Consider the following 25643-nt stretch of genomic DNA (forward strand, 5'->3'; position numbering starts at 1 on the left):
GCTGACCAGCTTGTACCGCGTTCACACGCCTTGGCCCACTGCCCCGCAGCCGGCCAGCAGACATCATTTTTTTGCTTGCTGGGGAGCTGGAGGGAAGCAGGATATTCCTGGGAGGCGGGTGGCTGCCAAAGGCGACGGGAGGATGCAGCCTCTGGGATCCGGCCTCCGCTCCGCGCCCACCGCCTCGCGGGGACCGCAGGCTCCACAGGCTCCAGCTACCTCCTCATTGCCAAAGAAGGCGTCTTCTTCTCATTGTCCTCCCCGGCCCCTCCCAGGCGGCTGTTTCATTAGCACCTTCCAGACGGCCGCTCCTGTCTCCCTCACTGATTCTTCCATTTTTGCCCCCTCGCTGGAGAACCGGACCCTGCTTCCCCTCGTTATCCACCCCACCCCCACGGAGCATGGCGCGCTCCCCCAACACCCCAACTCCCGAGTGCCCGCTGTGGGCCAGCTCTCTCTGGAGCTCCAGATGTCCAGTACAGGCTACCTCCTCAACATATCCTCTGGGAACATCTCACAGGCCTCTCACACTCAAATATTCAACATCAACACATCTTTTGTCTTTATCAAAGGCATCAGCAAACGTCTAATCCCCAATCTGGAAACTTCAAAGTTGCCTTGACTCTTCGCTCTCCTTCACTTCCTCTGTCAAATCTGTCATGAAGGCCTGTTAATTCTCCCTCTGTAATTCTCTCACATTTATCCACTCCCTCCTTGTGCTGAGCCCCAGCTTACTTCCCCCTTCCCTGGTCATTCTCCAGCCCCCTACTCCAACTCAATCCCTTTATTCCATCTCCATCCTGCCTCTAGCACTGACTTTCTAAGACATCTAGCTGGTCATGTTAACTCCTCCGCAAAACCTTTGCTTGGTTCCCAGTGCGCTCAGGATAAAGGCCAAGCTCCTCAGCCTGGCATCTGAGGTTTCTCACGATCGACCCTGGCTGACCTCTCTCCACCCTCTGCTCCAGGTGGCGCAGGGTCTAGTCCCTAAGCACGTGCTAGTCCTTTCCTCCTCCTTGACTTGGTGTAGTCTGTTTCCCTTCCTAGGCTGACTTCCCTCTGTCTTCCTTTTCTCTGCCCATCCCAAATCCTGGCCCAGCCTTCCTAGGCCAATTCAACACACACCCGCCCCCACCCACCAGGGACAGGGTAGGCAAGAGGGGTAACTGGATTCTGGGCAGAGCATGCCTGGCTGTCTCTCCCCTAACTTGCCACCTGTCCCAACACCTCACCCCCCTGCTCAGGTCCATCTCCTTTCTCCTACTGGATCACATTTTCCTCAAGGACAGACCAAAGTCCTATTCACCTCAGCTCCAGGCCCCAGCCTTTGGGCAGCCTCACCAGGTACAAGTGAGACATGTTGAGGTAGGAAAAGTAGGAAGGAGACACAGGTGAGTGTGCAAATGAGATGGGGCACTTCAGAGCTCAGTCCAGGACATGCTGGAACAAGCCTTCAGTAAGAGGCTGCAGGTGGATGTGAGGACACAGGTGGTGCAGGTCTTACAGATCTGCTGTGGGAATTCTCCCCTGTAGGGAAGACTGTGGCTGCGGAGCGTGAAACAGCCCACTGCTCTCCAGGGGGAAGGCTGGTTATTGGCAGAACACTGGTTTCACGGAGGGTTGGCCGGAAAACTCCTGGGTGACTCCCTCTGGCTGGGCGCCAGGATGTCTACATCTGGGTCTTGGCAACAAGATCCCAGCAGGGAGGTGGGGGAAGGCATCAGAAGGAACCATCTCACAGTGCTTCTCCTTCTCCTCCTCGGCCAGAAGCTGCCAACTGTGGCTCCAAGGACAATGGCTAGAGGAGCACCATGTCCTTGGCAGAGGCCTGGCATACTTCCCTGTATTTCCACATTAAGCACAGACCCCACCACACCATAGGTGACAAGGCCTTTGCTGAAAGGAACAAAAGGTCACCACTGCCTCCAGAATGGCTTCTTCCACATCTCAGAAAGGTGGCTTTGGGGATGCAGAAACGGAGGGCTGAGGCACTGTGGGCCTACTTCAGGTTCCAGGATCAGCCAGAGCTGCCCTATGGGGGAAGGGGTGACCTCAGGTGGGGGCAGTGAGCTCCCCGTTCCTGCTGGGCAGGGGGGTGAAGTGGTGGAACAGATGGCAAGTTCAGGGAGGGGAGAGGCAGCCCCTCAGCTCAGAATCCTATCATTCTACCTACACTGCCCCATGGATGGGGTGGGAGTGCTAAACTGGACCAGGGAAGATGGGCAGACTTAGGGTGGGCACAGAAAAGAGGAGAGGGATGTCAGCCTAGGATGGGGCTGGACCAGACACTTGGAAGTGCCTTCTGCCCAAGGTCGAGGTCATCTCCTGGGATACGGATCAGGCAGCATAAGGTACTAGAGCCAGTAGAGTCCAATCCCTCATTGTACAGATGGGGAAACAGGTGAGAGAGGGCAGAAACACACCCAGGTCGCACAGTGAGTAAAGGGAAGGGCTGGGCCTATGACCAAGGACTCCTGGTCACTGCCCCACTGGACTAGCTCCTCCTCTTGTAATCTTTCACCTCCCCTCCTCCAGCTGGACAGAGGGCTGGGAGGGAAATCTGCAGATACAGATTGTAACCCTGGGAAGGGATCCCCAGGAATGTGTAACTTCAGCAGGGACAGGTCAGAAAAGAAGTGACTCTGTGGCTTCCAACTCTGGGAAAGGTTTTACTCTCCTTGGCGCCCTGGCCCAGCTCCCTCACCTCCACCACCCTCCAATCCAGCACACTAGGATCCTCCTTACCAGGAGGCCCCGAGCCACCCACTCAGCCCTAATCTACCTCTTCCCCCTTAACTCCCTGCACCTGAGTTGGGGGGGGCAGGAGGGGGTGTGACTCAGTGGGATAAAGGCAGCTGCTATATTTGAATGATTACATAAGCCAGCAGGGAAGCAGCTGCAACGTGACTCCATCAAGGTCGGGAGAGAAGTTGCGTCTGGGCCCAGGAGGGAGGATCTCCTCCCTCCATCCTGAGGCTCCAGCCTGGGTTTAGACAGGACTCTGAAGAACCTGGAGATTGCGAACTAGTTTATGCACTGCCGGACTGCAAGGGAGGTTTTCCCTAGGACTAAACATGCTGTTCCCCCTCCATCACCTTAGAAAAGAAACCTCCTGACTCCTGGAAACCCTAAGGCCAGACCTAGACTAAGCCCCAGATCTTCCCCCAGGAACTCTCTCCAGAAGGAAAGACAGGGGCTTCCCTGGTGGCGCAGTGGTTAAGAATCCGCCTGCCAGTGCAGGGGACACGGGTTTGAGCCCTGGTCCGGGAAGATCCCACATGCCGCAGAGCAATTAAGCCCATGCGCCACAACTACTAAGCCTGAGCGCTAGAGCCCGCGAGCCACAACTACTGAGCCCACGTGCTGCAACTACTGAAGCCCTCATGCCTAGAGCCCGTGCTCCGCAACGAGAAGCCACCACAATGAGAAGCCCGCGCACCGCGACGAAGAGTAGCCCCTGCTCGCTGCAACTAGAGAAGGCACGTGCGCAGCAACGAAGACCCAATGCAGCCAAAAATAAATAAAATAAATAAATTAAAAAAAAAAAAAAGGAAAGACAGAACGGAAAACACAGTTTGTCACTGATTTAGAAGAGTGCCTGCTGGGGAGGGAACCAGGCATAAAGCTTTGGCTTGCCCGCACCGGCTGGGGAAGACCTGTGTTCCTGTTCCAGCTCTACCATTTACTAGTCACTTGACACTGGAAAGTCTATGCCTCAGTTTCTTCATGAATAAAATGAGAAAAAAAGTAACTTTTTATAGGGTTTGTTACAAGGATTAAATAAAATGACACATGCAAAGCCTTAGCCCAGCAGGTGGTGGGTACTTCATAAGGGCTTATCAGCATCATCATTTGCATCATCATTACAGCCAACACTAAGGACTGGCTAGAGACCTCCCAGGGGGCTGAACTGACCCCTTTGCCCCACTGACAGCTGATATGAGTGGAAGGTGGGAGGCCAGAGAGCTGAGATCTAAGAGTCAGGAGCTCGGCCAGACGTGCTGTGTGCCCCTGGGCAAACCCCTGCCCTCTCTGGCTCTCTGTCTATAAATGAGCCCTCAGGGTCCCCAGCTCTCGAGTTCATGTTTGCAAAAAGATTTTACCCCGCTGGAATTAGTGACCTGTGGTAGTGGAAGCTGCAGGAGAGCTGGTCAGGATGGGGGTGATCTGGGGGTGGTACGAGCTGGAGGCGGGCACAGCAGCCAGTGCTGGGCACCAGCACAAGGCCCACCTCCTCAGGGCCTCTTGGCAGCTCCTCCTAGGAGGTTCTGGGGGCCCCCGGAGGAGGAAGGCTGTGCCCACCGGGCTTTGTTGCCATGACGCTGGTCTCCATGGTGTTAGGCACACAGCCCTCCCCTCACCCAGGAGGAGGGACTGGAAGCGACAGAAGCTGAGGAGGCTCAGGCCCTGGGCCCCCCTGGCCTGTCCCTCTGTCTCCATCAGTGCCTGTGAGGTCCCCATCCTGTGCCCCTCAGGAGGGAGGGCAGGGAGGAAGGACAGCTTCCACCTCAGAGGGTGAAAAGAGTGACACAGAGAGGACTCAGGGTGACTGCGGTGAAGGGAGAGACATGCAGGAGTGGCAGAGAGGAGGGAAGGGTAGGGAGAGCTCGGGAGACGCAGAAGGCGGAAGGGCGGGGTGGTGGGGAAGAACACACTGTAGTCACGAAGGGGGAAGGGCCTCCCAAGCTGACAAGTGGTGGGAGGCACCATCCAGCCCATCTCTTTGGTCTCAGTGTTTTGAGGTGGGTGGTGGTGGGAGGACAGTGGAGGAGCGGGAGGGAGGGGGGCAATTTTCCTAGAGAGCTTTGTGTGCAGGGGCGTTCATACACGTGCAGCGTGTGTGTGTGTGTGTGTGTGTGTAAGTTCAGGAGAAAGTGTGCAGGCACCACGTGTGTGCAGGGCATGAGTGTGTGGCATGTGTGTGCCTGTGCCACTGTGTCTCCAGGGTGATAAATACAGCAGTAGGAGCTGTAACCATGGCAGAGAAAATGCGGAAATTTCCACAGGCTGAAAGTGGCGTGGGAGAGGCGAATACGCTGGGGTTGAACCAGCTTGGTCTGACCAAGGAACCCTGTCCCTGATAGCTCTTCCCTGGGCCAGTCTCTAGCTGGACCCAAGTGGCCAGGGCGCACACACGTGCGCATGCGCGTGCGCACACACACACACATCCTAAGTGCACCCTAAGTTCTTTTGGATGGAAGAACAATCCAGAAGAGCTTCCTGAAGGAGGGGTCATATTGGAAGAGAGGTTGGGAGGTTCCTGCCTGCTATCCTTCTGTGTATATGAGAGACAGACAGACATACCCCAGATCAAAGTCTGGGTCACTTAGGTCACAGAGCTGACCAAAGGAAGCTGGCTGGGGAAGACCCCAACACCAGAGGCATGGGGGACAGGCCCTGGAGTGACAGTGGTGCACTAAGCTCCAACCACAACAGGCTGCTCGCTGCAGGGCCACATCACCTTGCCTGTGGCTCATGCCATTCCCTCTCCCAGAAATATCTCCCTCTCAACTCCACCTGCAGAAACACTGCTTGTCCCTCCAGGCTCACCTCCTCTTTGGAGTCTTTCTTGATCAATTCCCCCAACCAGAAGACCTCCTCCTTCCCCCACGCCACTTATTCATCTGCTCCGGCTCATTGTTCAGTGAAGCCCTGAACACACTGTAGGTGTCCAAGAAATGCTTGTTGAATGAAAATATATTGGGCCTGGAAAGGACTCTGGATGCCATGATGCCTCCCCAGACACATTTGGGAAGGGGGTTACCGAGGGGCAGTGCTAGGTACTTCACACTTATTAGCTCATTTAATCCTCCATTAGTGGGTGCTATTAATACCTCCGAAGTACAGAAGAGAACACTGAGGATCAGAGACCTCAGGAACTCAGCCAAATCTAGTGTGTAGATGGGAGTGTCGGCATCTGCCCCGACAGTTGGCATCCACACCCCTGCTTTTCAAAAACAACCAGTTGTGGGCAGGGGGCTTAGGAGCCATGAGAGCACGGGGCCAGGAAAGAAGGTCTCAGCTCCAGGCCCCCCTTCCAATCCCCGGGCTCAGGGGGGAAGTGGAGAGGAGGCAGGGCCCATCTTCCCTTCCCCAGCCCCATCGATTTCTTGCGGAGCCCAGGGGTCTCCTGAGGCCCAGCCCTCGAGGGCTGGATGGCTGCTGAATGCTCTGCAGTGTAGGCAGGTTGAGCAGGAAGAGAGACAGACACCCCACCCCACCTCCCAGCCTCCACTCCCCGCCCAGCTCAGCCTCCTCTCCATCCACAATGCCTTCACCCCCAAGCTCTGACTTGCCATAGCCTTCTCTCCCAGGCCTCCATGCTCCCCTGCCATTAGGCCCCCCTGTCGTCCTCCCCCAACACTTCAACCCACCCTCACCCCAACTTGCACCCCCTCCTTACCATGTACATCTGGAAAGGCTTCCAGTCTTCAGGGCCAACTCAGGGGCACCTCCTCCTCCAGGAAGCCTCCTCCCTCTCCAAGAGCTGCTGCCCACACCTCGGCAGGTCTGGCTCCAAGTTCTTTATCCATCCCCCTCAACCCAACCTCAAATAATGTGAACAAACCACCCAGGGTCCCGTGAGACCCCATATCTACAAATCTTTGTGACAAAGACCAGTAGAGCCTCCTGCCCTAATCCATCCAACACTGTTGTCTTTACCATAGTTCATTAAGGTTGAGGCCCTGAAGACTCCTGTTGGGATGTCATCCCTGATCCCCAGGAAAAGCACTTTAAGCATCATTAACTCTTGACGGTTCAGATCCCCTTCCCCAGGGGACAACTGGGGCCACTTATGAGAGGAGATAGCAGAGTTGGAATCAGGAAGGGAGTGAAGGAAGGGGAACCCCCCAAAATGGGGCAGTGGAAATGTACCTCAACCCTGATTCAGAAGAGCTGTGTGACCTTGGGCAAGTCACTTCCCTTCTCTGGCCTTTCTTCCTCTGCCAGGAGACAGTACGTAGAGTACACAGGCACTGACCCACAAAGGCCTTTCCTCCCTCCTTCGGGTTCCAACGGCCTGGGAGTCCAAAGCACTTCTTGTATTGTGCTGCTTTCCATAGTATCACCAGCCCTGGGGTCAAAGGCAGGGAGGGCCAGGTCTCACTCCACACTCCAACAGAAGACGTGGGGTCCTCCAGAACCTGTTCTGGGACCCAGCGATGTTGAGTTGTCCGTGGCTGCCGCCTGGTGGCCCAATGCGGTCATTGCAGCCTGTTCCTGAGCTGGGGCAAGTGACACTTGGCAGCCTAGCGGGGGAGATGGCTAGGCAGTGGCCAGTGAGGGCAGCTTCCTGGTCCGAGGCAGGGCACCTCTGAAAGGGTGTGCACAGGAGCCAAGGGGAACCTGAGGACCTTCTTCCTAATTTAATAAAGCTCCCGTCACTCCCTCCGTGACCTTGTGTCTCTAGAAGGGCTGATGACGAGTTACCCTGAGTCACTCACGTACCACACAACCAGCCCCTGGCTCAGAATCAGACTGCAGCAGGGAGAGGGACTCAGTCTAGCTGGGGCCTGTCCTGGTCAGAGTCAGGCCCAGCAATCCCCACGCCAGCTGCACAGGAGTACAATGAGGACAGCCTGGAGCCAGCCTGGGGCTCTGTCTGGGGCAGGGGGAGAGTATCTGGACAGCTGAGGGCCTGGAGACAGCAGGGTCAGGTCCCCAGCTTCAGGGTCCAAGGCACTCACCTCTGGAGCGCCTGTCCTCCTGTACCCTCTTACTCTGGGACACCTGAAACCCCCAACCAATCATAGACCTCAGCACCAGGGGATAAAATATACAGATACATTTATATTATCAAAAGGTCCCCAAAGTGGGGAAGGGGCACCGGGCAGCCTAGGCCCTCCCAGTAAGCCCAAACCAGAAGGGGGGCTAAAGTCCCCCAAGTCCAGTTCTCAGCCCTGTATACATTTACCCAAGGGCTCCCTCCCCACCCCAGCTGAGTGTTCCTTTAGAGCTGTTCTGGAGTCTGTGGCAAAGGGGTGGGCTCCCTTCCAGCGGGGGCCCCAGGGCCTTGAGCCTCTGAAAGGATGGCAGTCCGCCAGAGTGCCTCACTGATGCCCATCTCTCCAACCCCTTAAACTCAGGGTGTGTGACCCGGGTTGGGGAGCAGGCCTGGAGGGCTGAGCACCTGGACAGAGCAGGTAAGGGATTCCTCCTCAGGCAGACCCTGCTGCCTGCCCCCCACGTCCTGGCCAGGGAACCCCAGGCTGCAGTCAGGATGAGGGGTCTGGGGGTGCGGCTTCCTCATGCGCCCCCTGCTGGCTCACACCAGGCATGCAGGGCATGAGGGTGTCTGCCCACGAAGGCTTCACGGTGGCAGAGTCCCACCTGCGATCAGACGTTTCGGAGGAGCTGTGGGAAGGCACAGAAGTCCAGATTCCATGAGCACGCTGTGAAGACTCACAGGGAGCAGGGGCCAGGGGCCAGCAGAGAGGGGCCTCCCGGGAACCAGGTGAACCAAAGGGGCCTGTCAGGACTCCCACTGAGGACGGAGGGACAGGGCCAGAGGGCACTCAGAGGAGAAGCAGAGGTGAGACAGGTGGAAGGCAGGCTCCAGCCAGGTCCCCAGCCGCCTGCCCACAGGAATGGAGAGCCACTCACAGAAAGGGGGTCCGCAGTAAAGGCAGCCACGCTCCGGCGCATCTCATTCTCACTGCCGCGCAGGGGGATCAGCGAAACGCTGCCCAGCCGGACCTCAGGCACCACCCGGGACACGCGTGAGGGCTCTGAGGGCCACACCAGGCCGTCGTGCTGGGCAGCAGGGGAGAGGAGGGGTGTTGGGGTCTGGGCTCGGTTCGCTGGCCTAGACACTCAGCTCCAGATCCACCCACCCTTCCCAGAAATGCCTCCAGCTATGATCTGAGGTGAAACCCTCAGCTTTGATCTGAGCCGATATGAGAAGCAGCTGTTAGGAGAACATGACTGTATCCCCGGCAAAGCCCAGCCAATTACGTTACTCAACAACCCTCATTTCCAGGTCCACAAACAAACCGCTCCAAGAACGCAGTGCCAAGAAAACAGTTCTAGAGGAACGTGTCTGCTTCCTTTCACCAGGAACCAAGAAAACTCCAGAATCTGCTCTGTTTCCCTTTAGACTTTGACTACCAGGAAGCTCAGGGCTGAAAGAGCTCAGCCCAAGATCTGGTACAGTTTTGTCTCCCTTCTCCCCAAACAATTCTGAGCTCTCATTTTAAAACCCTGTTTTGGGATTTCCTTGGTGGTCCAGTGGTTAAGAGTCCGTGCTCCCACTGCATGGGGCACGGGTTCGATCCCTGGTCGGGGAACTAAGATCCCGCATGCCACAAGGCCAAAAGACAAACAAACAAACACCTATTTTAAGTCCAACCCACCCCTCTAGCCCTGCTCTGGCTTCGAGTCCTCCCCAGCCTGTTCCCACCTGGCCCAAGGCAGCAACTACCTCACTGGCCTCCTCACCTCCAGGCTCAGCCCTTCAGCCCATCCTCCCCTGCACACCGCACCCAGAATGAACCCTCAGACTCAGACTCAACCCTGCACACCACTCTTGCTTAAAACTCTCCCTTCAAACTGCTGACTAGGTCAAGTTCAGCTTCCTTGGCATGGCCTTCAAGACTGAGATTTTACTCCCAACTTCGTTTCCAGTGCCAACTTCTAGCGTGCCTGGCTTCTCCCTTTACACCCTGTGGGCAATCCTGCTACGCCTGTGTGCAAACTGTTCCCTTTGCCTCGAAGCCGCCCCACCCCCGCCTTTGCTTGGTGAACGCTCCCTCATCCCCAAAGATTCAGCTTCCACGATACCCCCTCCCTGCTGCCTTCCTCACCTCACCCAACACCTCCACAAGGTAGGGTCCCTGGCTTCCCTCTGTCACCACAGCACTGGGCTCTAACAGGCTCCTTCTGGCTCTGTTTTCCTTTCCACATGGGGAGTGAGTGCCCGAGGGCAGGGGTCTGCACCCTCTGTCTCTAGCATGCCTGGCTCAGGGCTGGACCAGAGCAAGTACCAGGAAGGGTTTACGTGAGAAAGAACGAACAAGTGGATTAAAGGCAACTCAACATCCTGAAGCAATCGGTGGCCTGAACAGTGAAGAAGCACTCATACCCCTTCTCTGTAATGGAGGCCTCCTGGGACCCACCCCACACCCCGCGCCGTGTACCTGCATGAAGAGGAAAGTGGCGAACCACTCCCGGAGCTCCATCTGCGTCTCGCAGCACAGGTACCTACAGGGTGGGGCACAGGTCTGGATGCCGCCAGGGCCTGGCTGAGCAGGGATACCCTACCGTGTTCCCCCGCCCAGGGTCTCGGGGGCAGGGCCCAGATCTGGACAGTGAGGGGACCCAACTAAGGGGGACATGCTACCATCTCTCCTCAGCATGGGGCCCTCACTCACCACTGCTGCTTCTCGTGTTTCTCCGTCTCGTGCACCACCGTGAAGCCCCAGCTGCAGAGAAGGGGCAGGTGAGGTCACTTGACAGCCCAGAGAGGCCTCATAGCCCCAGTGGGAGCCTAGGACAGAGCCCAGAAGCCTGGGCCAGGGCTGGGGGCAGGGTTCAAGTCCTTCTGCGGGCACAGCACATCCCGGCCGCTGCCTCTTCCTCTCACAGCCCTGCCAGCCTCCCAGGGCCTTGGCTCCCCCCCCCCCCAGCCCTATCCCCCAGAGAGAAGCAGGCACAGCCAGTGGGTAAAAGGCGAAAGCCAGAAACCCCAGCCTAGTGATTGCACTTAATAACAGTGATAATGGCTATGCATCATTTTTCAACTTTTAAAACATACCACCATATCAATTATACTTCAATTAAAAAAAGAAGAAAAAAAACCCATACAACCACCCTTTGGAACAGGCGTGCCATTATTTTCCCCATTCCTCAGATGTGGGAAGTGAGGCACAGAAAGGTCCCAGAGCTAGTCAGTGACTAACTGGATTTCAATCCAGGCCAATGTTTCTTAAGCATGAACAAGCATCAGAGTCCCCTAGGTGGCTTGTGACAGCACAGACTGCTGGCCCCACCCCCAGAATCCATGATTTAGCAGGTCTGGAGTGGTACCCAAGAATTTGGGTTTCTAATGCGTTTCCAGGTGATGCTCATGCGGCTGGTCTGGGAGACCACACCCTCAGAACTATGAGTCAGCCCCTGTCAAGTTCACAGCCCTCAGCTGTGCCTCCCCCATCAGTTCTGAGCCCGCAGGCCCTAGTCGTGGACCCACCTCCCCCGCCCCAGCTCACCAGGTGGGTGGCCGGAGTTTCTTCTTCACTCCCAGGTAGACTTTGAGACTCCTGACGGGCCACTCCTTCTCAGGCCGGTGACTCTGGGTGGCGGTGGGAGAAGGAGTAGGAACTTCAGTCAGTCAGGGTGGGCGCTGGGGCAGATCTCCCAACTGGGTGCCTCCCTCCCCCCTCTCCCCAGCCTCTCTACATCCCAGCAGCCCTCCTCCAGGAAGCCTTCCTGACAAAGCCCTCCCTGCTCACAATCTAGCTCAACAGAGCCCCCAGGCCTCTCTGCCTGCCCCAGCATCAGACAGTCAACCCTTGTCCCCGAGGCAGCTGGATGTCCACAGCAGTTGATTCCCAGTCCCTCCCTGCTGCCCTGCAAATCGAGAACTGATCTGTATCAATATCATCGGCTGATCCAGGTTGTCTGCAGAGGGACAAGTCTGCACATTGCACATCACCCTTTGGCACCAAACTGAATGAGTGTACAGGAGTGGAGAGCCTCGGCTGTCTGTCTGTCTCAGGTTATTTATTCTTCACCCTTCCCTGCCCCCACGGAGGCTCCAGGGTTGACTGTGTGAACAGAAGGCTTGTGAGGTGAGCAGTTACTGGCTCTTTGGTTCCACAAAGTGAAGGCTAATGACTCAAGCTGAAGCAGAATGGCCGTTCGGTAGACCACAGGAAGAACTTCCCAGTGGTCTAGGCCAGGAGGCGACAGACCAATGTACTGGGGAAGGGCGCCAGATCACTGACGTGCTCATCTCTGGTCCCCTCCTCTGCATATGGGTCTGGGCTTGGAAGGAGCAGGCTGGCTCAGAGGCAGGGGGATGGGAGCACTGACCTCCAGTGAAGAAGCGGGTTGGAGGTCAAGCTAATGAGCCTTCCTCCTGCTCTGGGAGCCACTTGCTTGAAACCCTGCCCCCACCAGGCACCCCTGGTGCCAACAGGGACACCAGGGTGGATGGCAGGGGAGGGGGACTCACTTACAACCGAAACTGGGGGTCAAAGATTGAGCCACCTCTACTGTTCCCCACCATTGCTCCCAGCCACCCCCAGGCATGGCTCCTCAGCAGGAACACAAAGAGGGGACTAGGGGATGACTAGGGGATGGCCAGGGAGATGGAGAATTTTGGGAATTGGTGGACTTCCCTGTGAGGTCACAATAGGATAGGCTGCCTAGGGAATCAGTGGAGACTTCGGTGCTATCACATGGGGTGTAGTTTAAGGAGGGCTTATTAGGAACCTTCACCCTGCTTTCACTCCCAGTCCTCCTAACGACCAAGCCCCTGATGGGGGAGCCCCACATCTCTTGCACATAGCAGGACAACGGCTATGTGCCCAAGAGGGCCAGAACAAGGTGAGCCGTGGGCACAGGATGATCAGGGCTGCAGGCATGGAAAACATCCGGCTCTGAGCATGATAGGAGAAAGGATGTGGGGGAAACTGAGCTGCAGGTACAGAAGGAATCAGGCTGAGGGAATGAAAAGCCGACAGTGGGCTTGCAAGAAGTCGGGCTGTGGGTGTGAGGGGAAGAGAACTAAAAGCAAGGAGTAAAGTGAATCCGGAGTGGGCGGAGCCGGCCCAGGCGTGTGACAGGAACAGTGGTTGCAGTCAGGGCGTGGAGAGGATTAAGGGAATGGAGGCGGTCAAGCCAGGATGTGGCTCCTTCAGAACCAGAAAAAACCACCCTCAGGCTGCTACTTCCTCAGGTACTGGTGCATGTGGCGTGTACATGGCAGGCTTATGATGTGAGCATGGCCAAGACAAGAAGGTTGAGGGGGACTTTGGGGGGCAAGGGGAGCATCAGTCAATGTAATCTTCATTTCTGATCAAACAGCTCATGTTGCCAGCATCTCCGAGGTATAAGGTCACTGACAGGGAATGAAGTTCACTCCTTGATGCTCAAAGACCTCTGCTGGAACCAAGATCTTTCTAGAATGTGCTTTTCCCAGGGGCCTCAGGGTCTTTAACAATGGGAGACTCCAGGACGAGGCTTGGGTGTTCACATAGCCTGAACTGCCAGGGACTGTCCCAATTTCAAATCTTCTGTCCTCTTGCCCCATAAACTAGCAAATACCAGAATCACCAACACCTCAGTAGCCAAAACACACCTTCCCAGGGCTCCTGTGAGACCAGGTGCCTGGTGCCACTGGGGAGAGCACCATCTAGCCCTGCGCTGACCAGCCCCTGCTATGAGGCCTTGATTCCTATAGCTCAAGGAATAAAAAGCTGAAGTTTTGAGGCTAACAAATCTGGGTACGAGTCCCAAGCTACCACCTAGAGATGGCCTTGGGCAAGTCACCTGAAGCCTGCTTTTTCACCTGTGAAAAAGGGACAATACCCCTCCACACAGGACAGTAGTGAGATTACATGTCCCAGTATGTGAAAGGCTGGGCACCAAGCCTCGTTCGATAAACATTAGATCTGCTTCTTTCTAGCTCTCCTGCCTCCTCTCCTCCATGTCAAGGGACCAGCAGCTGCTTTTCCAGGTGCCTCAGCCATCCACCCTCCTCCCTGTCCACACTGACAGTCTGGTTCTATTCCAAGGGGCTAAGCACCCCTAGAGGGAGAGGGCCAGGGAAATAGCATCCAGAACCAAGGGGAACTGACTGGAGGGGTGGATGGGCCCAGAAGTAAGGATGTGATCACAGAGGGAGGCAAAGGAGAGAAGACGAGGCGTTGCCCACAACGGTCAGCAGGAGCGCAGGCTGCATTAATAGAGGTATAATGTGCAAGGAGAGGGAGGTGAGGGTCCTGCTCTATCTGCTGGGCTCCCACGGCAACCAGGCCTGCCCAGATGTCCTCAGGAGACGCAAGGGGCAGAACGGGTGGGAGACACAGGTAGGAGCTCAGGCTGGACCCCTGGGCTTAGAAACACGTTTCTGTTGCCTGTCTCTGCAGAGCGTCTATACTCTGTGGCACCCAAGGCACAGCTGGGATCCACAGGGGTGTCATGGGAGGCAGATCTCAGCTGAACCTGAACAGTGATACTCAGTATCATTCTAGGGATAGAGCAGCACCAAGGGAGAGAGGATGAACTCCCCTCTCCCAGGGTGTGCAAACAAAGGCTGGCAACCAGCTAGGGAGGCTACTACAGCTGGGGAATACACCACAAGCCTCTGTAGTCCTGCTCTTGTGTTTTAAGATAGGGCTGTAGCAAGGACATTCTAATAGCCCTGGAACTCTCTCCAGGGCTGGAAAGAGGGTGGTTCCAGGGGTGACAGGAGGTGAAGATCAGAGCTCTAATTCAAACCTAGGGGCTTCCATTAACTGGCTCCACAGCCTCCACCTGAATCTTTTGGAAAAGTCTAGAGCATCGCACTGATGGGGGAAGGACTCTGGGACAGGGTTGGGGATGAAGAGGAGCCTAGGCCACAGCCCTAGGGTGGAGGCCGGGAAACCATGCCTGGAGACGGCCAGGAGCTCTGGCTGTGTCCCCGTGCTCCCACTAGGCTCACTTGGCCCCCAGGAGGTGTAAGGCAGCTGGCAGTTGACCCACAGCTACTCACGGTCTCAGGGGCCCCGCTCCATGGCCTCTGGCTCTGTTTGATAGAGGATCAGGGTTACGGAAGGAGGCCCAGGTCCAGAGCTAGGACAATGTGTGTAGTGGTGCATGGCGGGATGTGGCTTGTATGCTGGGGCAGTGGGGGCAGTGCTAGGACGGAGATGGCATCTGGTCTGGGAGGACGCCCGGCATGTGGACAGCATGGGCATGGAGTGGGCCGGGATGGGGTATGGCCTATGAAGCAACAAGGCATGCACAGGCCACAACCTGGGGCTGTCACCATGTAGCATGTTCTTGTGGGTGCCTTGACCAGGCACAGGTGAGTAGCACACGCCTGATGTGATGGCATCCAGGTACCAGGGCCTAGTAGGGCTCCAGGGCAAAGCCACGTGATCACTGAGGGCCACAGCAGGAGGGTCTCTGAGAGTCCACAGCTTCCCCCAACTGCTGTGCCACCCCAAGACCCCGCGATAGGGATGCTCCCATTGTTAAGCCCAGGGGGACATTTGTGCTGGGGTGTCTGAGCACACTTGGGTGCAGGTGCCCACCTTGGGGCAGGACCCAGCAGGATCACGTACCCGGACCTCCTTGTAGAGCCGCAGGCAGCTGCTGTTGAGGATGAAGTAGCGATCGTGGAAGCCACCTGAGGGCAGACCCAGGCCCAGGAGGCTGCGGTCCTCTCGGAACTTCATCATGCCGTGCTTGGTTTCACCCACATGGCTGGCTGGGGGAGGAGTGGAGTGGGCACAGGCTGCACCAACCGCCCGCCCACAGACACAGACACCCAGGGCAGAGTCCCAGGATGAAGGAAACTGCTCCATCCTGCCCCAGCCTCTGAAGAGGCCCGCCCGCCTGGCACCACCAGATCTCGCCCCAGCTCTGGATGGAGGGACCTACCACTAGGCTGCCCGACCCTGTAGGCACCACCCATCCAGGGACACCACTTACCTAGGTACAGCAGCATGGCCTCCATGGACTGGTGCTTCTTCACCACCAGGTAGCTGTCCGTGCCCAGCCCATGCAGGATGGGCAGCACCTTCTCCGCAAAGTGCAGGGGGCGCTCTGGGGAGGGGGCACGCCGTCACCAGGGCCACTTGGCCTGACAGCACTGAGGGCTGGCCCATGGACACACATCACCTACGTGCCCAGGGGCGCCGTCCACTCCCTCTGCCTCCTAGTGCCACAATGCTGCCCTGACCACCTCCCACACACAACACACGTGGCTGGGACCAAACCTGCTCCAACCCAACATGTCCAAGACCAAGCCGGTGATCTTCCCTGTGTGTCCTCATCAGGGAAACTGGCACCGCCCCCCAGGCCACCCAGGTCAGAAACAAACCCTCCTCCCTCTCAGACTCCATGTGTCGAATCTCTCTGCTTCTGTCCATCTCCTTGCAGCCACCCTGGCCCATGATCCCATCTTCTTGGACCAGTACTGTGGCCTCTGAAGCAGTCTCTGCTGTGTGCTCTCATCCCCTCTCCCTACGTCTCTCTACCCAGCAGTAAGGAGCAATCTTTTCAAGCTCCCAACCACTCACCCTTCAATGGACTTGCGTTGTAGTCAGGCTCTGAGGGCAGCCTCCGCCTTTATCTCCAGCCCCATCCTGTGCCACAACCTCTCACTGCCCTTAAGCTCCTTGAAAGAATAGTGTCCCCAGCCACCACAGGGCCTTTGCCCATGCTGTTCCCACTGCCTCGAAGTACTTCCCCCTCTTCTTCACCAAGGAACCCCTACTCTTCCTTAACCTCCTAACTCAGGGGCTCCAAAGCCAAAGACCCTGTTATATGCTCTGGTGACGGACTTCCCTGGTGGCGCAGTGGTTAAGAATCCACCTGCCAATGCAGGAGACACGGGTTTGATCCCTGGTCTGGGAAGATCCCACATGCCACGGAGCAACTGAGCCCGTGCGCCACAACTACTGAGCCTGCACTCTAGCGCCCGCAAGCCACAACTACTGAGCCTGCACTCTACAGCCCGTGCTCCACAAGAAAGAGAAGCCACCGCAATGAGGAGCCCGTGCACCGCAAAGAAGAGTAGCCCCCGCTCACCGCCCGTCACAACTAGAGAAAGCCCGCGTGCAGCCACAAAGACCCAGTGCAGCAAAAATAAATAAATGAATAGTAAAAATTTTTAAAAAGCTCTGGTGGCATCGTGGCCCTTTCCTTCACAGCAGTTAACAAGGCTGTAGTGGTGCGTTTACCGGTGTGATCATGGGACTAGCGTGTCTATTCCATACCAGCCTACCCCCAAGAGGGTAGGGACTGTGTGTCTGGCTCCCCTGCCCAGTGCCTGGCACTCAACAAATAACGGTAAAATAAATGAACAGATACGCCCTCATCCTCCACTGCCACTGAGACCATCCTTCACCCTAAAACGCCTTTATCACTCCCCTTCACCACGATGGCGCCTTCACAGCACCCCACCCCACTCCTTCTGCATGCTCATCACCACCCACTACCCCCCTCACCACCAATGCTGTCACTCACAATCCCATTATCAAATTCAGCATCTCCACCCTCGCAAGCAACACCATTCTCACCGACACCTGAGAAAGCGCCATAGCCGACACCATCTACCCCCTCACGGTCCCTTCCATCAGCCGCATCACCTGAACCCCTGCCAGCACATCACCACCACCGTCACTGGGATCACAGCATGACAGCGACATCCATCCTCTAAAACCCCCTTTACCACCACTGTCAGCACACTGTGGGGTAGAGGAGGACAGACTGGGGCAGCTCCATTTCCTGCAGCAATCCTGTGGTCACCCACCTGCCTCCTCCCTCTCGTTGACCTCAAAGCAGGTCCAATAGTCCTTCTCCCTGATGCCCACATTCCTGCGATCCAAGATCTCCAGGGTGAGCTCCTCAGCTGTCATGGATGCTGGGATCTGTGGGGACCCAGGAGGAGGAGGAGATCAGCTACCCCACCCCCAGCCCCTGCTCTGCCACAACGCTGCTGTGTGATCCAGGGGCCAAGGCCACCCCTCTCAGGGTCCTCTGGAGTCCTGGGATGCAGGGGGGTGTCTGAGTGGTCCTGATGAGCTGGGTGGGGAGAAGGGAAAGAGACAGGCCCTGGCAGCAGCCAGATACAGGTCCCAAACCAGGGATCCCCTTAGCATGGAAGCTGTGTTCCCCTGGTCATCTGAGCCTGTGCCCAGCCCAGCCTGACTCTCCCGGCCCCTTAGCTTCTAGGTCCCTGGCCTTCACCTTGACATGTTGCTCTGTCTCCGCCTTCTTTTCCTCCAGGTACACAGTGCAGATGAAGTCGCCGGCGTGCTGTGGGGAGACAGGGCTCAGCTGGAGGCCTGGGGAGCAGGTGCAGGCGGCCGGCCCGAGCCCCCCACCCCAGGCCCTGCCCTTCACCTGAGTCCCGCTCGCAGTGCCAGCCACACGCATCTTCACAATGGCAGTGATCTCCTCCCGCTGCTTCCTCAGCTCCTCCTCATCCACCTGGGGAAGGGAGAGGGACAGGTGGTCACTGCCGCCCAGGGGCTGAGGTCTGCCTTCCACTGCCCACTGGCTGGGGACGCACACTAAACACCATCACATAGTGGCTGATGAGGTCTTCCACCACGCGGCCGGCCTTGTAGTCCTGCCCATCTGTCTGGAAGAGCGTGGGCCCAAACACAATAGCCAGGTTGTGCGTGTTCATCTGGTTCGTGTCTGAGAAGCACTGGACACTGGACAGGGAAGAATGGAGCCTTGAGGAGTCAGCCCAGAACTTCCCCACCTCACCTTCCCAATTCCTGACAAGCCCATGAATGGCCCCTGGAGAGAGGCCAGGGAAGGTCCCAGTCAGAGAGGACAAGTAGTTAAGGAGACGAGGGGACAGTCTTTCTGGCCATATCTTGGGTCCTGGGGAGAAGTAGGGCTGGGAAACTGAGAGATCTGTCCGCCAGCTGAAACCGCTTCTATTCTCCCACCCTTCAGGAAGTAAGCTGGGAGACAAAGTGTCCAAGACCAGAGCACATCATAAGGCAACATTCAGTTCCCAGGCCCACCTGGTTCCCAGGGGAGAACAGTCAGCCAGACTGGGAACAGAAGAGTCTTTTCCACCCCAGCCCCCCAGTAGAGCCGCTTCTCACCAGTACAAGTGGCTGATAAGGGCCTTCACCGTGGCCCGGTTGACTGGGGGCAGACGCACCAGTAGCTCTCGGTACCTGGAGACCTTCTCCTCTTCATCCTCAATCTCTGGGTGCGGGGAGATGGATCAGGTCAGGAACCCTCTTGTAACCACCTCCCCTGTCCCACCCCTCTGGCTGCCCTGCCTCTCATCCTAGGTGACACCACTCCCTGCCCCGCTCCAAGTCAAATCAGGCCAGCCATGCAGCAAAGATAAAGAATTCTCCAAGGGACCCTGGCTCTGTATAGAGTGACAATGGGAATAAGAAGAAAGGAGGGAGAAGGACTGGAGCCCACCACTGGGGCATGCCTAGTCCAAGTGCATGATGGGGAGGGGAGGGAAAACTGAGATCAGAGTGTACAAGTCAGCAGCCCTGGCCTGGTCTCAGGCTGGGCACGGGCTGCAGGGCCCACCTGAGGCCTCCAGCCAGGCTAGGCGCTGGACTCGAGTGAAGAGCCCATCAGGCAGATCTCGCAGGAAGCGCTTGAGCGCCGAGGAGACGTCGTCCACGTGCTGCTCGCCCTCCTTGAGGCGCACAGAGCGAGCGTCCAGCCGCAGGCTCTCCAGCAGCCGCTGTGTCTTTGATGTCTGCCCACACTTGCGGTAGATGCCCTCCGACGTCAGGCCTGGAGAGGGGTGGGGCTGAGCTGGGGGCGGAGCCAAACGTGAGGGGCCAGGAGCATTGGTCAAGGGGAGGGCCTCACGGTTTTCAGAGAGATGCCGGGAAGGTGAGGATTGGCCTCTGGGGCAGGAGGTAGAAGTCTCTCGGGGTGGGGAGGGGCGGGGCCTGTGCCATGGGGGCGGGGCTCACCGCACTGGGTGATGTAGTCCACACAGCGGTACACAATCACCGGGATATCCGAGTCTCCAAGCTGCTGCTCTGACAGCGTGTCCCCTGAGCTGGCCGCTGCTTTCTGGATGGCCCCCAGCCAGCCCGTGAAGTCCAGCCGCCGCTCCCCCTGGATGTACAGCGTCCTGGGCCGGGGAGTCAGTCACTTGGGGACCTACCCCTGCCCCACCCCTCCCAGGCCTGTCAGACTTTCCAGGCTTCTCAGAGCCCCTCAGGGAGGCCGGAGCTCACCTCCGTCGCTCCACCAGCACCAGCACCTGGTTCTCGCTGTCCCCTTGGACGGCTGTGGAGGGGTGGGTTGAGGTGAGGCCCAGGCCTTGTTCATGGTCCCCAGCCTGCTCCCTGCTGAGGCTCTCTGGGTCCACATACCCCTGGGACACACCCACCAACCCCTGGGGTGGCTGAGATGCACCCCAAGGCCAGGAGAGGACATGAGAGGGCAGGCTGGCTCCTTCTGGCCAGGCTAGGGTAGATTTCAAACTTCTGGGGAGGGGCTGGGGTCTGGGAGCCCAGGATAGGGTGCCCCAGAGATTGGGGCCCAGGCCCAGGTGTACACACAAAGCTCCTGTAGTTTCCGAAGCTGCAGCGGCTCCTCGCAGGGCCCCTCTGGGAAGACAGCATGGAGCTCGGAGCTGATGAGGGCGAACCAGCCCTCCTGGGCCCGCTGTAGGCTCAGGCCAGCTTTGTAGGGTAGGCGCCCAAGCCTCTCAAAGTCGCGGGCCAGCAGATCCTCAGCCAGGGGAGGCACGAATGCCTGGTGGGGAGGCCAGGGAAAGGGCAGATGGCCAGGGAGGCTGCATCAGCCAACAGCACTGCCCACCCTGGATACCCCAGCCCTTTGGCTTGTGGGCATGTACTTGTTTTCCACCCAGCTCTCCCCTCTCTCTCTCCCAGGGCAGAACCCAGCACAGTGAACTAAGTTGGGTATCATGTCCCACTTCATACTCACTCAAATATGCCCTCCTCTGGAACACCTTCCCAGACACCATAAGGGATGTCCCTTCTCTGGGGCCCCATGGCACCAAGGCATTCTCGCCCTCTGTTGTAGCACCAATTACAGTTTTTGCTGTTTGGACCCCATCTGTCTCCCCTACCAGCATGGGAGCCACTGAGGAGCTGGGATCAAGACCGGTTCACCTGGATCCCCGGGGCTCTGAGGACTGCCTGTCAGGAAGCTCACAGATGACTGGTTGATGAACAAGAGAATGAGAGTCACAGGCCCTCACGGCACAGGAGAGCCAGAGGGCACCTGATTCTAGTCCCCAGGGCAGAGCTCTCCTCTGCAGCCTTCCTGCCTCCTTCCTCCAGGACAAGGCGCTCCCCCTGGAGGCAGCACTGTCCATCCTAGGACGGTTCTGCCTGTCATTCATTATTAAACATATTGAGCACCTAGGGAGTGCAAGGCCCATGGCCCTCCTTCCACATAGTTGAGATAGGTCTCCTGACTTCCCCCACCACCAGGGAGCTGCAGATCACATCAGGGCCTTGGCTCTGTGTCTGCTGCCCTCCATCCAGCCCCTGATCCATGCGGTGGGAAAGCCGAGATACAGGGGATTGGCCAGGAGGTCCTACCCTGGGCCCTGACAGACTCCTCCCACACCCGCCTGCTCACCCAGGCCCACCTTAGCAATGCACTTGACCCACTCACGAGCCAGCTCTGCACTCTCCAGCCCAAACAGGTACAGCCGCTCTCCTTCTGTGTACACCTCAAAGGTGTGCTCAAAACTGTAGATACACAGGCCAGGATTCAGGCCCACTCCACCCAGCACTGCCCCCTCACCCGCCACACTGCCCTCGTGACTACCCTTCCCCTGGCCCCCTACAAGGTGGGAGAAAAGCCTTAGGCTAGGGCCTCGGGAAACCCGGTTTAGCCCCTGCACAGCCCCAGCTTGCTGTCCGACCCTGGGGAGGTCCTGCCCCTCTCTGGGCCTGTTTCCCTGTCTCCCCAATGGAGGGTTGGACTTTACATCAATAACAGTCTGTGATTCTGCCCAGGGGTGCTCACCCATGGGTGTCGGGAGTGGGCACTGCCAGACACACAATCTCGCTGGCCCGAATCTCCCCGTTGGGGGTCACTGCCCGCTCATTCTCATAGTAGCTCAGGACCCCGTCGCTAAGCACACACCAGCGTCGGCTGAATTCTGGGGGAGAAGTTGGGCAGGGGAACCATGAGGGAGCCCTTCACCCTCACCTGAACGCTACCTCTGCATCCTCCCTGGGCCTCCACTCCCACCTGACCCATGTCCTCTCCATTCTAACTCACAAGCTTCCCCCAAATCCATCCTCCTCCCTGTAGCTCCACCAACCCAGCCCAGCCCACACCTCTCCCCCGGACCTGCCCACCTCCCCAGCCACCTTTCTGACCACTCCTGCACACATACCCCACACTCCCTGCTTTGCTCACCCTGTTCCCTTCACCCACACCCTCTATCCTTGAAGGCCAGCCCAAATGCCAGAGGAAGCCTTTCATACCATAGCCCCCCGTGCCCCACCCTCCTTTGCCAGCAGGACCCATTGTTCTATACTCTGCTTCCTCCTACAGTGACTCTGAGGAGACTGACAAGATCCCATAAAGGAACAGAAATGGGAATTTGGACCAGGAAAGTAGGAGAAAGAACAGATTGTCAAGGCCATGCAGGCTCGTATAGTTCACAGCATTGAGCATCACACTGGCTCAGAGCTTCCTGGCACCCAGGGTGAAAAAAGGGTGACCCAGGCAGTTATATAAATGACATTATCAGGTAGAGGAAGGTAGACTAGGGGCAGTGCCCCAGGGGCAGTGAGGTGGTGAGTAACACAGAGTTCCAAAGAAATCCCTTTGGGAGTTGGAGGGCTTCATCCGGGGGTGCTGAAGGATGCGGTGAGCAACGGCCTCAACAATGCTCACACAGCAGATACTGTTTCTTATCCTGGCTATGAGGACATGACATTTGCCCTCTGAAGGCAGCGTGTCCCAGAGCCTGCCTCCCAGCCTGGGCTCCCTCCAGGAGCGCCAGGCCTGCCTCAGTCACTCCTCATCCTGCAGACATTTGCAAGGGCCCACTGTGTGCTAGACACTGTTCTAGGTGCTGGGGGCTACAGCGCTGGCCAAGAGAAGTTTATATTCCAGTAGGGCACAGAGAATCAATAAATAGACCCATAAATAACGTCAGATAAGTAGTGTGAAAGTAGGGCTTGCTATTTTGGATTAAGTGGTGGGGAATGAAGTCTTCAAGGAGTGACATTTAAACAGACAACTGTTTGAAGTGAGAGACTAACCATGCAGATATTTAGGGAAAAGCATTTTGGGCAGAGGGAACAGCAAGTACAAAGGGTCTGGTGAGCATGAATGTTATGTTTGAGAAACAGCAAGGAGGCCAGTAAAGCTGGAGCAGAGTGAGTGAGGGAAGAGGAGTCAGAGAGGTAATGGGGTGGGGCGGCTGAGTGCAGGTCCTTGCGGGACGTGGTAATAAGGACTGTGGATTTTACTCAGAGTTGGGAGCAAATGGAAGGCTGAGGTGATAGACGGACAGACCTTTAAGCTCAGTCCTCAAACTTCCTAGCATCCACGTGCTCCAAATACCAGATGCCCAAAACAGGGCCCACACCTAATAGGTACTCAATAAAGTCTTCTTTGTTTTAAGGAACCTCTGGCAGTGACTTGCTCTGCAGTGCCATGCTCTACTCCCACCCCCATCAGCCCACTTATTAAGCACCAACTGTGTACCCGAGACCACACCCAGGAAGCCCTGCAGGGTGACTGCCAGAGTGCACTTGGTGCCCTCATGGATCCCCCAGCCTGGCCAGCTCTGGCTTCTCTGGCCCTGCCACCATGCCAGAATGCCATGGCCAGGGCGGGCTCTGGCCCGGCACCCACCTTCCCGGGCCCGGCGGTCCTGTAGCAGCTTCCCGGCGGAAGCAGTCTTGTAGAGGAAGCCACTGTGGCTCACAGTTGGCAGGACAACTGAGTAGTGCTTTTCCGGGGACCTCACTGAATCCAGCCGAGGTACCTCTTTTGGGAAGGGGGGGAAAGAGTGGCTGGTCATGCTCACCATCCAAGGGTGTCCCCCCTGCCCCCATCTGGGCTGGGTATTTAAGCTGGCACTCAGTCACCCGCCCCTCCTTCCCCAGCACCGCTCCCTGACTAGCACTCCTGGCCTCCTACTGCCACATTCAGGATTTTGCCTAAGCCATTCTCCACCTTTCCCCACTCGTGCGAATTCCATCCCACTCACAAGGCCCGGCTCCAGGACCTCTCCTTCCAGGGAGCTCCCCTGAATCCCCAGCCCAGCTCTTCGTGTTGCAGGCACAGGACCAGCACACTAGAATGAGGGGGGCGGCCCTCGAGCAAACTCACCAACAACAAGGGAGCGTGTCTCAGACAATGCAAAGCTTAAGGAAGCAGCCCGGCTCCAGCCCTGCTCCCAGCAGTCCCAAAGCCCAAGCCAGCTGGGTGGTCTCCTGTGCCTTCCCTGGACACCTGGGCTCTCTCCAGCCCAGCGCACCCCACCCACCCATGGCCCTGAGCCCAGAGTCCCGGCCGCAGATCTCCACCCTCAGTCCTAGGATGCGGCCCCAGAGGCTAGCGCTGGGCCATGACCAGCGGCGCTCACCCCCACCACCCCCTCCTCAGCTACCCCGAGAGCGGGAGCCAAATGGGACCCAACCCGTCTGCAACAGAGCCCCACCCAGACAGAACAGCGGACAGGGCTGCTGTGGCGAGTCCCCCGCACACAGAGAAATGCAGCACCTCCCCCCGACAGCAGTGCAGACACGCTCTGCACATGCACAAACCCCAACGCCCTCGACACTCCCAGGGGCAAGGAAGCAGAGCCATAGCAACTCAGAGACACACGGACACCGGCACACGGATGCCACCCCGAGGTCCCACACTGTGGGTCAGGGAGGAACCCACAAATACACAAAGAGATGCAGAGACAGAGACACTAAGGGAGATACAAACAAACACGCGTGTGAAGGGGAAGCCAGAGGCACAAATGTACACTGACGTGCAAACCCGAAACGTCACACACACTCTTGCACCAGGGCCCCTGGAGGAGTTGTAATTATAGCTCAAGTGGTATGTAAATCAAACCTCACAGGACAATACCCAGCCCCTAGCACCCAATAACTGGCATCCCCTCCAAAGGGCCAGGCCCTGGCAGCAGGGAGGCCCCATCCCTTGAGGAGGATGGTCCCACCAGACACTCACCTGTGGTCCGGTTGTTTCGAAGGAATTCCATCTGCAGCGTCTGTCCCGCCTGCTCGGCGAGAGCCAGGGGCGTGGGGGCTTCAGGGTCCCCCGAGAAGCAGTTGACCCCAGCCCCACAGCCCAGGAGCGCCTGGGTCTCAGCCAGGTCTGAGGTTGTGACTGCGGCACACAGGGCCTGGGAGGAGGGGAGGGGAGTGGGGAGGGTCAGCCTAAGCCAGAGTGAGGGGCAAGTGGGACGGGGGTCGCGCTGCGGCGGGGTCTGGGTGCGGGGTCGGGAAGAGGAAGGAGTCACCCAGGTTAGGGGCCCACCCTCAGGGTGAAAGAGGAGAAAGGGAGGAAGAAAGACAGGAGGAGGAAAAGAAAGGCCGAGAGGAGTGAGGGGTGGCAGGGGCATCCCCACAGAGGCCAGGGGTCCTAGCAGTCCAGGGCTCACCCTGCTGACAGCCCCCTGGGACCCTGTCAGCCACAGGCGTGTTCTCTAGAGGCTCTCAAGCTCCCTCTGCCTTGTGGAAGGCCAGAGGGGGGTGCTTTGTAGCTCATTCCTCCCACATTTGAATTCCTCACCGCCTGCCCATCCCTCCCAACCAATGGGAGCTGCCGCCCCTCCTGGCTGGCGGGCTAGACTGGGCTGGGCTGGGGGCTGGACGCCTGGGTTCCTGGGAGGTGGAGGCCTGGCTCCCACTGGGCTTGTAGCTGGACTGAGCCTGACTGGGTGGGGCTGCTTGGGGGAAGGGCTGAAGGTTGACCAGAAGTCACAAGTGGCATCCCTCTGCCTCGGAGCA

General features: G+C 57.7%; 1 protein-coding gene across 7 annotated transcripts in view; it reads right to left on the reverse strand.

Annotated features, from left to right (window-relative positions):
* Window positions 1-6639: 6639 nt before the first annotated feature.
* Window positions 6640-25643, reverse strand: part of ARAP1 (ArfGAP with RhoGAP domain, ankyrin repeat and PH domain 1) — a 66752-nt gene continuing 47748 nt past the window's right edge. For 5 of the 7 annotated variants that reach the window (XM_081241304.1, XM_081241303.1, XM_081241307.1 and 2 more), the window contains 21 exons: window positions 24862-25036; window positions 23527-23661; window positions 21676-21811; window positions 21293-21395; window positions 20229-20424; window positions 19902-19953; window positions 19632-19795; window positions 19234-19446; window positions 18783-18888; window positions 18230-18377; window positions 18061-18147; window positions 17905-17973; window positions 17468-17585; window positions 15643-15756; window positions 15273-15418; window positions 14648-14731; window positions 11205-11287; window positions 10371-10421; window positions 10137-10200; window positions 8605-8754; window positions 6640-8355 (listed from right to left, as the gene is read on the reverse strand). In XM_081241304.1, coding sequence (XP_081097430.1) covers window positions 8338-8355; window positions 8605-8754; window positions 10137-10200; window positions 10371-10421; window positions 11205-11287; window positions 14648-14731; window positions 15273-15418; window positions 15643-15756; window positions 17468-17585; window positions 17905-17973; window positions 18061-18147; window positions 18230-18377; window positions 18783-18888; window positions 19234-19446; window positions 19632-19795; window positions 19902-19953; window positions 20229-20424; window positions 21293-21395; window positions 21676-21811; window positions 23527-23661; window positions 24862-25036 — 2412 coding nt within the window. In that variant the 3' untranslated portion in view covers window positions 6640-8337. The remainder of the gene's footprint in view (window positions 8356-8604; window positions 8755-10136; window positions 10201-10370; window positions 10422-11204; window positions 11288-14647; window positions 14732-15272; window positions 15419-15642; window positions 15757-17467; window positions 17586-17904; window positions 17974-18060; window positions 18148-18229; window positions 18378-18782; window positions 18889-19233; window positions 19447-19631; window positions 19796-19901; window positions 19954-20228; window positions 20425-21292; window positions 21396-21675; window positions 21812-23526; window positions 23662-24861; window positions 25037-25643) is intronic. The other 2 variants (XM_081241308.1, XM_081241302.1) reach the window with 2 other exon arrangements.

The sequence above is a fragment of the Mesoplodon bidens genome (assembly GCF_964165515.1).
Source record: "Mesoplodon bidens genome assembly, chromosome: 7".
NCBI lineage: Eukaryota > Metazoa > Chordata > Mammalia > Artiodactyla > Ziphiidae > Mesoplodon > Mesoplodon bidens.